Source organism: Acinonyx jubatus, chromosome B4 (assembly GCF_027475565.1).
Source record: "Acinonyx jubatus isolate Ajub_Pintada_27869175 chromosome B4, VMU_Ajub_asm_v1.0, whole genome shotgun sequence".
In the NCBI taxonomy this organism is placed as follows: Eukaryota; Metazoa; Chordata; class Mammalia; order Carnivora; family Felidae; genus Acinonyx; species Acinonyx jubatus.
In genome coordinates, this window is record NC_069387.1 from 73,659,883 (window position 1) to 73,673,750 (window position 13,868).

Below are 13,868 nucleotides of genomic sequence, written 5' to 3' on the forward strand. Positions count from 1 at the left end.
CCCAGGCGCCCCTGCCTTTACTTGAATTTTATATGAATAGAATAATGTATTACATATAATTTCGTTCAATATTATATTCAAGATTCATTCATGCTATTCCATATGACTATAGTTTGTTAATTTTCATTGATTATATTCACTTCACAGTATGGATATATCAAAATTTATCTATTTCTATTATACATGGCCATTTGAGTTATTTTCTGATTTTGGTTATTACAAACAGTGCTACTATGAACATTCTTGTACATTTATTTTGGAGCAATGAGTATGAGTTTCTCTAGGATAAATACCTAGTGGAATTCTGGGCTGAATTAACTTTACCATATAATGGGTCACTGAAACTTTTCCTAAAATGAGAGTCCTCATTGTTCCACATTATTGCCAATACTTCATTTTATTGGACTCCTTAATTTTTCCCCTTCTGATACCTGTTTAATGGTCCTTTTCATTGTGGCTTTAATTTGCATGACTACTATTAAGGCTGAGAAACTTAAAGATTTAGACTTCCTCTTCTATCAAGTTCCTGTTCTTTTTGCTCATTTTTCTATCAGAATGATTTTTTTTCTTTTTATAATGTAGGATATTGGGATTTTTGGTATCCATATGTGTGGCAAATATTTTTCCCACTTTGTGGCTTGTCTTTTCATTCCTAAGAGAGTTTTGATAAAGTTCATAATTTTAATATAATTGTATTTATCAACTTTTTATACTTAGTGCTTTTCATATCTTGTTTTTAAAAATCCTTCTCTATCATCAATACATTGTCCTGTACTATTTTATAAAAGATTTATAGTTTTGCCTTTCACATTTAGTAGTTTAGTCTAATGGGAATTGATTTTTACATATGGTGGGTGAGGATAAAATTTCATTAATTTTCTACATGGATAACTAATCATCCCAGCCCTACTGACTGAAAAGTCTATCCTGAATGAATTGATATGTCTTATGATCTCAGTATCCATTTCTGTATTTCAGGCCCATTTCTGAGTTCTCTTTCCTTGTCCATTGGTGTATTTGTTTGTCTCTGTGTTAGTAATAGAAAATCTTAGTTACCGTTTTATAATAAATCTTGATGTCTGGTGAAACAAGATCATTTACCTTGTTCTTTTTTTAATGTTTATTTTGAGAGAGAGAGAGAGAGAGAGAGAGAGAGAGCGCGCAGGGGAAGGGGCAGAGAGGGAGGGAGACACAGAATCCTTAGCAGGTTCCAGGGTCCAGCTGTCAGCACAAGGCCAGACGTGGGGCTCCAACCCACAAATCGCGAGATCATGACCTGAGCCAAAGTCAGACGCTTAACCGACTCAACCACACAAGTGGCCCTACCTTGTTATTTTTAGCTTCAAGGGTAGCTTGGCATTTTTTGGACCATTTTGCTTCTACATAAATTTTACTTTATTTTTTATCTTTTTTTAGTTTTTATTTATTTTTTCCTTTTTTTTCTTTTTTATTTTTTTCTCATACATTTTATTTTATTTTATTTTCAATATATGAAATTTATTGTCAAATTGGTTTCCATACAACACCCAGTGCTCATCCCAAAAGGTGCCCTCCTCAATACCCATCACCCACCCTCCCCTCCCTCCCACCCCCCATCAACCCTCAGTTTGTTCTCAGTTTTTAAGAGTCTCTTATGCTTTGGCTCTCTTCCACTCTAACCTCTTTTTTTTTTTTCTTCCCCTCCCCCATGGGTTTCTGTTAAGTTTCTCAGGATCCACATAAGAGTGAAAACATGGTATCAGTCTTTCTCTGTATGGCTTATTTCACTTAGCATCACACTCTCCAGTTCCATCCATGTTGCTACAAAGGGCCATATTTCATTCTTTCTCATTGCCACGTAGTACTCCATTGTGTATATAAACCACAATTTCTTTATCCATTCATCAGTTGATGGACATTTAGACTCTTTCCATAATTTGGCTATTGTTGAGAGTGCTGCTATAAACATTGGGGTACAAGTGCCCCTATGCATCAGTACTCCTGTATCCCTTGGGTAAATTCCTAGCAGTGCTACTGCTGGGTCATAGGGTAGGTCTATTTTTAATTTTCTGAGGAACCTCCACACTGTTTTCCAGAGTGGCTGCACCAATTTGCATTCCCACCAACAGTGCAAGAGGGTTCCCGTTTCTCCACATCCTCTCCAGCATCTATAGTCTCCTGATTTGTTCATTTTGGCCACTCTGACTGGCGTGAGGTGATATCTGAGTGTGGTTTTGATTTGTTTTTCCCTGATGAGGAGCGATGTTGAGCATCTTTTCATGTGCCTGTTGGCCATCCGGATGTCTTCTTTAGAGAAGTGTCTATTCATGTTTTCTGCCCATTTCTTCTCTGGGTTATTTGTTTTTCGGGTGTGGAGTTTGGTGAGCTCTTTATAGATTTTGGATACTAGCCCTTTGTCCGATATGTCATTTGCAAATATCTTTTCCCATTCCATTGGTTGCCTTTTAGTTTCGTTGATTGTTTCCTTTGCTGTGCAGAAGCTTTTTATTTTCATAAGGTCCCAGTAGTTCATTTTTGCTTTTAATTCCCTTGCCTTTGGGGATGTGCCAAGTAAGAAATTGCTACGGCTTTTTTAGGTCAGAGGTCTTTTCCTGCTTTCTCCTCTAGGGTTTTGATGGTTTCCTGTCTCACATTCAATTCAGGTCCTTTATCCATTTTGAGTTTATTTTTGTGAATGGTGTGAGAAAGTGGTCTAGTTTCAATCTTCTGCATGTTGCTGTCCAGTTCTCCCAGCACCATTTGTTAAAGAGACTGTCTTTTTTCCATTGGATGTTCTTTCCTGCTTTGTCAAAGATTAGTTGGCCATACGTTTGTGAGTCTAGTTCTGGGGTTTCTATTCTATTCCATTGGTCTATGTGTCTGTTTTTGTGCCAATACCATGCTGTCTTGATGATTACAGCTTTGTAGTAGAGGCTAAAGTCTGGGATTGTGATGCCTCCTGCTTTGGTCTTCTTCTTCAAAATTACTTTGGCTATTCGGGGCCTTTTGTGGTTCCATATGAATTTTAGGATTGCTTGTTCTAGTTTCGAGAAGAATGCTGGTGCAATTTTGATTGGGATTGCATTGAATGTGTAGATAGCTTTGGGTAGTATTGACATTTTGACAATATTTATTCTTCCAACCCATGAGCACGGAATGTTTTTCCATTTCTTTATATCTTCTTCAATTTCCTTCATAAGCTTTCTACAGATTTCAGCATACAGATCTTGTACATCTTTGGTTAGATTTATTCCTAGGTATCTTATGCTTCTTGGTGCAATTGTGAATGGGATCAGTTTCTTTATTTGTCTTTCTGTTGCTTCATTATTAGTGTATAAGAATGCAACTGATTTCTGTACGTTGATTTTGTATCCTGCAACTTTGCTAAATTCATGTACCAGTTCTAGCAGACTTCTGGTGGAGTCTATCGGATTTTCCATGTATAATATCATGTCATCTGCAAAAAGTGAAAGCTTGACTTCATCTTTGCCAATTTTGATGCCTTTGATTTCCTTTTGTTGTCTGCTGATGCTAGAACTTCCAACACTATGTTAAACAACAGCGGTGAGAGTGGACATCCCTGTCGTGTTCCTGATCTCAGGGAAAAAGCTCTCAGTTTTTCCCCATTGAGGATGATGTTAGCTGTGGGCTTTTCATAAATGGCTTTTATGATGTTTAAGTATGTTCCTTCTATCCCGACTTTCTCGAGGGTTTTTATTAAGAAACGTTGCTGAATTTTGTCAAAGGCCTTTTCTGCATCGATTGACAGGATCATATGGTTCTTATCTTTTCTTTTATTAATGTGATGTATCACACTGATTGATCTGCGAATGTTGAACCAGCATCTATCTATTTTTAATATAAAATTTATTGTCAAATTGGTTTCCATACAACACCCAGTGCTCATCCCAATATAAATTTTAGAATCAACTTTTTAAATTAAAAAAAAGTATTCTGGATTTTTGACTGACATTACTCTGAATATATAAATCAATTTGGGAACAACTGGCATCTTTACAATAACCAGGCTACCAATTCATAAGCATGGTATATTACTCTCCATTTATTTAGGTCTTCTTTAATTCTTCTCAGTAGGCTGCTGTTATATATTTATGTTTATTAATTAAGTATATCCAAAGGGTACTTTGTTAATCTTTTAATTTTGTTTCTATAATGATCATGTCTATTCTCCACTCCATATACTGGTATACAATATATATTTAGATCAAATGCACATTCTGTATTTTTAAATATGAGACCTCAAGTGAGAGAGTTTAAGAAAAATAAAATAGGTACAATATACTGATTTTCAATCTGACAATTGATTATTATTTTTACTTTTCCCTGCTGTATTGGTCACACTTTTCCAGAAAAATAGAAAGAACAGAAGAGAATGGAATAGAAAAAGAGATATACATTGCTTCTTGGCCTTTTGGCTAAGACAAGTGTAGGAAAAGAGATTTGTTATGAGGGATTGACTGGCATGATTATGGAGGCTGAGAAATCCCATGACTGCTGTCTGCAAGCTGGAGTCCCAGAAAAGCCAGTGGTGTAATTCCATCCAAACTCAAAAGCCTAAGAACCAGGGGAGTCAGTAGTGTAAATTCCCATCTGAGTCTGAAGGCCCAAGAACAAGGAGCCCTAGTGTCTGAGGTCAGGAGAAGATGGATGTTCCAGCTCAGAGAATGCAAATTTTCCCTACCACTGCAGTTTTGTTCTATTTGGGCCCTCAACCGATTGTTGAAGGTTGGGCCTTCAACAATGCCCCACATTGGTGAGGGTAATCTTTACTCAGTTCATTGATTCAAATTCATCTGGAAACATCCTCAAAGACACATCCAGAAATAATCAATTTGGCCAGACACCCTGCTCTGCTCCAAATACGCTTCATCTGTGTCAGCCCTGCTATCTTCTCAATATAGCCAAGATCCCTCTCAGATTATTTTTGCAAAGGGCTGCTAGATAGGAGCCTATATATCAAACTCTTTTCCCCACCCTCCATTTTTGTGATAGCTTATTTGCTTTGAAGTCCAGACAAATACTTGAATTTTTTTAAGGACATAGGGTGAGCTCACATTTATCATTTTCTAATTTTTTTTAAGTTTTTATTTATTTATTTTGAGAGGGAGTACAAATGGGGGATGGGCAGAGAGACTCCCAACTAGGCTCTGCGTTGTCAGTATGGAGCCTGATGTGGGGATCCATCTCATGAACCATGAGATCACGACCTGAGCTGAAATCAAGAGTCAGACCCTCAACCAACCGAGCCACCTTGGCACCCCCAAATACTTGAATTTAATTGAAATGAAATTTCCCCAAGTGCTCTATGCCCATAAAAATCTTTCTTCTTTAGAGATAATTTTTTTCTATTTCCTGAGCAGAATCACACAGCTTTTATTGTACCATGAGGCACACTTTTGTTGCTTCAGCATCCTCTGCAGAGCAGCCTTCACCTCCTGGTTCTTGAGGCTGTAGATGAGGGGGTTCAGCAAGGATGTGATCACACTGTACTGAATGGAGACCATGCGCTCCAACACTGAGCCTGAGGCAGGGCTGATGTACCTGAATAGAGCCGTCCCATAGAACAAGAGCACCACGGTGAGGTGGGAGGAGCAGGTGGAGAAGGCTTTGGCTTGGCCCTCAGAGGAGCGGATGTTCAGAATGGCAGAAATTATTCTGGAGTAAGAGAAGAGGATCAGGGGAAGCGTCAGCAGCCCTAGAAATGCACTGGACCCTGACAGAAGGAACTTGTTGGCAGTGGGATCAGTACATGACAGAGGGAAAAGTGAGGGCAGCTCACAGCAGAAGTGGAAGATGATGTTGGACCCACAGAAATGTAACTTGTGGATGAAAAGATTATTTACCAGTGAGTTCAGAACCCCTATTCCCCATGCTGCACTGACCATTACCATGCAGAGAGGCCTGTTCATGACCATGGTATAGAGCAGAGGGTGGCAGATGGCAGCATAGCGGTCATAGGCCATGGCAGAGAGCAGACTGGCTTCTGCACACCCACAGAGAAGACAAAAGAAACTCTGGGTGATACAGCCCCACACAGAGATGCTTTTCTTCTGAGACAGGAAGTTCTGTAGCATCTTGGGCACAGTGACTGAGGAGAAACTGAGATCCAGGAAGGATAGGTGTCCAAGGAAGAAGTACATGGGTGTGTGGAGGCGGGGATCAACCCTGATCACCAGGATCATCACCAGATTCCCCACCAGGGTCAGGAGGTAAATCCCCAGGAACAGCACGAAGAGCATGGTCTGGATCTGGGGGTCACTGGATAATCCCAGGAGGACAAACTCAGTAATCATACTGACATTTTTCATGGTTGCTTAGAGATTCTGTCCCTCAAAAGGAATGAATGATTTTTCCACTTGATAAGACATTGATCTGAGTCTTTCTCAGCGAACACGAGTTTTCTACTCGCAGACAATATATCTCCTTACCTATAGACCAAAACAGGAAACTCAGGATAAGGAAGTGTCTTCTCAGATACAATCTCTTCACTTGCCCTTCTTTTCTAACTACTAGCACTATCTTGTCATGATCTCTATACCTTCACCCTACATGACCTTTTTTAAATAAAAATACCATGCACATGCAAGTCAGGTACATCCTGGAATCAAAAGAAGGGAAAAGAGCCCCAGTGGCTAAGCCTAGAAAACCTCTTATGGTTAAGGGCTAGGAAGCCCATGCACAAGTGATTCCTTCTCAGAATAGTAAGGTCATAGACTCACAGTAACTAAGGTGGTGTCATAGTGGACTTTAAACCCTTCATTTTACAAATAAGGATAGGGGCGCCTGGGTGGCTCAGTGGGTTGGGCATCTGACTTCGGCTCAGGTCATGATCTCGTGGTTTGTGAGTTCCAGCCCCGTGTTGGGCTCCCTGCTGACAGCTTGGAGCCTGGAGCCTGCTTCGGATTCTGTGTCTCCTCCTCTCTACCCCTACCATGCTCATGCTCTGTCTCTCTCTGTCTCTCAATAATAAATAAACATTAAAAAAATTAAAAAAAAAAACAAATGAGGATAATGCATTGCCTAAGTTCTCATAGCAAAGTGATGTTGAGGTTGGGACTAAACCAGATGTTCCAACTCATCTGATATGCTAGTGCACCACACTTGTGGTTTTGAATTGATTATTAGAAGCTGAATTTTGTGTGGTTTTGGCATCACAAGGAACTTTGCTAGTAGGGAGTTCACTTAAATTGTATTTTAATATTCCTTGGCTCTGATACTTAGCCAGTGGTATCTACAGTTCTGTGTCAGCTGCTATTGAAGTGGAAAGAGAACTAGTCTTAGAGTACAGTAGTAACCTTGAGTCTTAGCTCAAACATTCTAATGGTATCATTTGGTAAAAGTTACTCAGTTTCCTTAAGCCTTACCTTATTAATCTGTAAAATTGGGTAAATTAAACAAATACTTTTATAAACCAGAGGGCTCATAACATGCTGTGCAAAAATCAAATTTTTGTATGTATGAAGATTGACATAGAATATTGAAAATAGAAATAATTTCTCTATTGGGCAGTAGGTTTATGGGCATTTTTTTCTTGTAAACAGTTTCTCTAATGTTGTAAAATTATTTTTCCATTGATTACTCCCCCCCCCTTTTTTTTTTATAAAGAAATGACTTGGAGACTTTCAGGAAACTCTCAGTCTAGCTTTGTTTTCTCCAGAGAGAAAGGCAAAGGGAAAATTGGATTGAAGTGAGAGAAAAGCCCCAGGGCAAAGGAAGCTGAACTCCTAAAAAGAATATTCTTTTGTGGTCTCTTCCCCAACACCATTGGGCATCTCAGTAGTTTGGTTCTATGTGGGTGCATAAGACTGGTGCCCTTTTGAAATCCCTCATACCTAGGATTCCAGAACACTACCAGGGCTGTGTTTTCAAAGTGTGTTGAATGCAACCTTATATATTCTGCTGTAGTGCTTTAGGGACCACTCTAAATGGTGAGGGAGTGAGGAGTCAGAGGAGTCTTTGGGCCCTCACATCCATCTCAATTGCCTCAGCTCTTCTTACATCTATTTGTCATACTTGATTTGGTGGTAGAATTTCATTGAAACAAAGGGTTTCATTAATAAAAACTTTCTAAAACCCAGTGAACTAGGGATTCCATTGCCAAAAGGACTACGAATCTCTCTCTGTACTTCGTCTTTTTCGTTTTCAATGCCCCAGGAAATCTCCTTCCTACTCTTCATCTGGCTTTGTGGCCAATAACACATTCCCATTTAAAATAAAAGCCTCATTTTTTTGTGTGTGTCCAGAACCAGATACATAAAGAAACAATAGGAAGGGGGCACCCGGGTGGCTCAGTCGGTTAAGTGTCTGACTCCAGCTCGGGTCTGATCTCACAGATCATGGGTTCAAGCCCTGCATCGGGTTCTGTGCTGACAGCTTGGAGCCTGGAGCCTGCTTCAGATTCTGTGACTTGCCCTCTCTCTCTGTCCCTCCCTTGTTCATGCTCTGTCTCTCTCTGTCTCTCCAAAAATAAATAAACATTAAAGAAAATATTTTTTTAAAAAAAGAAAAGAAACAATAGGAAGACCCCACATGGACAAACGGCAGAAGACTTAATCTTCCAGCTCGACTATTATCTGACTGGAAGTAGCAATGTCTGACTTTGAGAAAGTTACTTCCCTAATCTGGGTCCAGTGTAAACTAGAGGGGCTTGGGTCAGAGGTCTCTACAAATCTTTCCCAGTTATATATATCAATGTGCCTCTAAGGCTCTCACCAACCATACTGAGCAGGACTGCTTTTGGTCCGATGTGTCTTCTGGTTTTCTAGCCAGGCTGCCTGCCATAGGACACTGCTGCAGGAAGGAGACGCGGCTCCAACAGCTGGAGATGAGAGCCAGGTCCCATGAAAAGCGGACTTTGTTTTCCAGCCAATTATATGAGTAGAGACAGATACAGACAGGCAGTAGTTAAGAGCCAAAGTGTTCTGGTGAAGGTCTTTCTGGAGGTGGCTCTCTTATGACTTGGATTTTTCTCTCCTTTTTTTCCCCTTTTTACTCCCTAATCCTTGTATGACTTGTATTTCTTCTTTCATTAAATCGCTCGGATCTTATGCCAGGTGGGCCCTGGGGAGGAATGGGGAGGAGAGGCTCCAGAGAGTCAAGAATTGTTCACTGCCCATGGGAGAGGCAGCATTAACCCGAACCAAAGGGGCCACTGGTCCTAGGACAAAGTGGCTACTGACATGGCTATTGCCAAAAGAGGTCTGGCTGAGGGCATACAAGTACAGAAAGCTCCTGGCCACAAATTGCTTTACTAATTAGGAAGAAGGGGTTCAGGAGGTTCTGTAAAGTTTCTGTCTTGTCTCTGGTAGCGCTTCGATTTTTAATGTGAATATGCACATGCACACACACACGCACACAGCCAGGTCCACACAATTTAAAAGGTCATTACTCCTATGAAGACACTCCTTTCTCAACCCTTGCTTCTCTAGCTTTCAGCTCAGGCTCTTGCCTCCTATTTCACAGAGAAAATGTTCCTTTTTCTAATTTTGTTGTATGGCTCTCTATTGGTCCTCAGCACTGATTGTTGCTCAAGTTTTTCCCATTTAAAAGTGTAGGGGCAGAATCAATAGCCCTTCCTCCTCCAAGGGAGCTGGTTTTCCTAGGGTCAGTACTGTGGCAGGAAAGGACCTATTCTGAAAAGGAAACATGTGGTGAGTATAGACACAAGAAAAGGTGAAACCAAAACTTTGGTCTACCTCTACAAACTAGAAGTTACTCCTCTGTAACAGGGGACTAGAGAGAAGCTAACTAACTGGAGGATATAAGAAAGCATATCAGACTCCAGGCTGCTGGATTTCCCAACCACTTCCTTGTCTTTCCTTCTCTTTATAGCCACTTTTTTTTTGAGGGGGAAGGAGTATACTCTATACTGTAGTCTCTTCCTCATTCACTTCTTGGTCCACTGTAATCTCTCTCTTTCTGTTTCCTCTATTGCCCCCAGGGACAATTTACCTACTATATTCAGATGTGCATGAGAGGTGTTAAGGCATTTGTGGACTCAGGTGAAGGCTTTGCCTTGGCCCCCAGAAGACTGGATACCTAGGATGTTTCTGGACTAGGAAAAGAGGCTTAGAGATAGTTTATAAGCCCAGAAATGGAAATGATCTCACAAATATTAACTGTTGACAGTAAGATCTATACTGGATGAAGGAGGAGTGAAGGCAGCTCAGAGATGAAGAGAGGCTAATGGACCTACAGAAGGGGAAGTTTAACGTATCAGTCAGCTTAGGTCAATTATGCTGTGATAATAAGTGACCCAAAATTTCAGTGGTTACCAACAATAACAATTCACTTATCATGTTACATGTCTGTTAAGATAGCTGTGGCTCTTTTACTACATAGTCTTTACTTCAAGACCTAGACTTATAGAGCAGCCTTTATTTTTATTTTTTATTTTTTGGATTTTGTGGTTGTATTTAATATGATTTATGGAATGTTTATGAAGTAAATGAAATCTATGCAACTGAGAAACGATGATAAAATCTTGAGGAATTATGTTTCATGTATCTTTATAAAACTACCTAAGTCACACTTTCTTTTTATAAAAGTTTTTATTTAAATTCCAGTTAGTCAACATAATAATAGTTTCAGGTGTACAATATAGAGATTCAACACTTCCATACAACACCTGGTGCTCATTATAACTACGCTGCACAAAGCAATTTACACATTTAATGTAATCCCTATCAAAACACCCCCAGCATTTTTCACAGAGCTAGAACAAACAATCCTAAAATTTGTGTGCAACCACAAAAGACCCCGAATAGCCAAAGCAACCTTGAAAAAGAAAAGCAAAGCCGAAGGCATCACAATTCCAGACTTCAAGTTATATTACAAAGCTGTGGTGATCAAAATAGTTTGGTACTGACACAAAAATAGACACATAGACCAATAGAACAGAATAAAAAACCCAGAAATGAACCCACAACTATCTGATCAATTGGTCTTTGACAAAGCAGGAAATACTATCCAATGGGAAAAAGACCGTCTTTTCAATAAATGGTGTTGGGAAAACTGGACAGCTACATGCAAAAGAATGAAACTGGACCACTCTGTTACACCACACACAAAAATAAATTAAAAATGGATGAAATACCTCACAGTGAGACCTGAAACCATCAACATGCTAGAGGAGAACACAGGCAGTAACCTCTTTAACACTGACTGTAGCTACTTCTTTCTAGATATGTTTCCTGAGGTGAGGGAAACAAAAAGCAAAAATAAACTATTGGGACTTCTTCAAAATAAAAAGCATCTACACAGCGAAGGAAACAACAAAATAAAAAGGCAATCTATGGAATGGCAGAGGATAATTGCAAATGACATATCTGATAAATCTACAAAGAAGTTATACAACTCAACACCCAAATTAAAAATTGGGCAGAAGGCATGAATAGATGTTTCTCCAAAGAAGACATACAGATGGCCAACAGACACATGAAAAGATGTGTAACATCACAGATCCCCCTCAGGGAAATACAAATCAAAACCACAATGAGACACCACCTCACACCTGTCAGAATGGCTAACATTAACAACATAGGAAACAAGAGGTGTTGGCAAGGAGGTGGAGAAAGGGGAACCCTCTTGCACTGTTGGTGGGAATACAAACTGGTGCAGCCACTGTGGAAAATGGTATGGCGGTTTCTCAAAAAGTTAAAAATAGAAGTACAAGGTGATCCAGTAATTGTACTACCAGCTGTTTGCCCAAAAATAAAACACTAATTCAAAGGGATACATGCATCCTGGCTCCCAGTCCCTCCCAACCTATTTCTAAGACTTTTTCATCTTTTGTTCTCCCCAGATGTTTTCCCTCTCCTGCTGGGATACACTAACTTACAACTTGTATTTCATATTGTACCCCATGGAGAAAAATCTTAATTGCCTTCCTTTTTTCCCTCCTTACCCAAAATCTAATTTTACACATTCTCCATCCCAACCTCCCTTACTTAAACTTTACTTATAAGATAATAACTATTATTTATTTAATGCATAATTTACACCAGGCACCATAACAAGGTCTGTATATGCTTTTGATCTCATTTAATCCTTATAAAATCTTGTAACATAGGTATTACTGACCCCATTTCTGTGGGTCAGAAAGATTAAGTGACATACTCAGTCATAGACCTTACAAAGTAGTAGAATTGGGACTCACTCTCAAGGCTCTCTGAGTCCCATTACCATGTTTTCCCTACTTTGCAGCACTATAGAAGTTTGCTTATGAGTAAGTCTTTCCTGGTTTGGAAACTATGCTTTCTCCTGGGGGAACTTGGGAACCCAGACAGGAATTAGGTGGTCCTGGGATTTGGGGCCACTGGCTCTGTCTGGAACTTCTCCTTACCCAGGATGTCTGAATGCTCACAGAGATATAGGTATCAGGGATATGATTTCTTGGAACAGAAATGGGGACTTTTGGGCCAGGGAAAATTCCAAGAAGAGAAAACTAAAGGAAAAGCTGAATTGAGCACTATGAGCAATTAATGGCTGAAAGCAGAACTCTACAGAGGTGGAGGAATTAGCATATGAGAGATGACCCTTCTAGTTTTCCCTCTCCTGTTTCCCTACCTGAAGCATCTGAAGAAGTCCTGGTGGCGATGAATTAAAAAGTGACAGTACACATGAAAGATTAGGATTTATTCATGCAAAGAGGAATTCTCTGATCCTCTTTCCTAAAAGTAGCAGCCAAAAGAACCCCAAAAAAACCCAAAAAACAAAAAACTTCCATGCTCTTCATTATACTCTTGCAAAAGTTACTTTTGCTATATTTTGATCCCATCTGGAGCCAGATACTGGCCTCAGTGAAACTTAGAAATTCCTAAGATTCTAGACTATAGTGCAAGTTTTCTGGAATCTTTTTTGGGCTCCATGGAGCTTCCTCAGGGCCACAGGAGACACTACAGGTACTGAGAGGCTACTCAGTGTGGGCCTTCCCCCATCCCCCATCCTACATGTTCTATAATCACTAGGGCTCTTCATTTATCTGAGATATATATTAGGGAATCTTTGAACAGCAGTACGAGAAAGACTTCCTCTTTGGTTTCCATATTCATGACTCTAGCCATCCTCCTTCTTAAAAATGCTTTTATCTATCTATCTATCTATCTATCTATCTATCTATCTATCTATCTTCCAGACATGAAGAAACAGAACAGAAAACTCCAAATAGCCAAGTAGGTAAAGAGCTGAAACTTGCAGAATAGTTACTACTTCATTTTGTGACTTGAGGAATAATCTTCCTCGTCTTGGGTTCAATTTCTAGTTCTAATAAAAATTTAGAATGTCCATTCAGATCCTTCTAGCTAGATGTATTTCTCATTCACTAACCTACCCATTGAGCAGGCCTGTCCTGGGTCCAAAATGTACCCTGCACTTTGAGCCAGGCTGTCTACTGCCTCCAAAGTAGGGCTCTAACATGTCAAAGAAACCTTAGCAGTAGGGGTCTTCTGCAGAGGGTTCCAAATGGATTCATCACAAAGCAGGCTTAGTTCCTGATCAATGCTAGGTCTGGAGTCAAGTTCAAACTCAAAACAGCTCACTTCAAGATCACTTCTAGGGAAAGGCTAAAGTGTTCAGACATCCAGTTGATGCTTTTTTGAGTCTTTTGGTCTCACCTAAGAGAATCTGGTACCCATCTATTATTTTACTCTTCTTCTGTCTCCCTTGGTGTTGAGGAGAGCTCATGCCCAGTTCATGTGACTTATATATGTTTCTCTTCAACACTTTGTTGTTAATCTTGTCCCAGGTGGGCCCTGAAGAGGGATATTGAGTAGGCACTGCTGGGAGCCAGGAATTGTTCACTGCTCATAGGAGAGACAGGAGATGGACAAGCTACCACTATTGTGGCTTCAGGAAGACACAGGAGTGCA

At 39.9% G+C, this 13,868-nt stretch overlaps 2 protein-coding genes across 2 annotated transcripts in view; both read right to left on the reverse strand.

Moving 5' to 3' along the window:
• ZNF641 (zinc finger protein 641) overlaps window positions 1-13,868 on the reverse strand; it is a 65,642-nt gene that overhangs the window by 31,243 nt on the left and 20,531 nt on the right. The window lies entirely within an intron of this gene.
• Window positions 5,153-6,970, reverse strand: LOC128316391 (olfactory receptor 8S1-like). Its single transcript, XM_053226165.1, has one exon. The coding sequence runs from the start codon at window positions 6,306-6,308 to the stop codon at window positions 5,346-5,348; it is 963 nt and encodes a 320-aa protein (XP_053082140.1). The 5' UTR covers window positions 6,309-6,970; the 3' UTR covers window positions 5,153-5,345.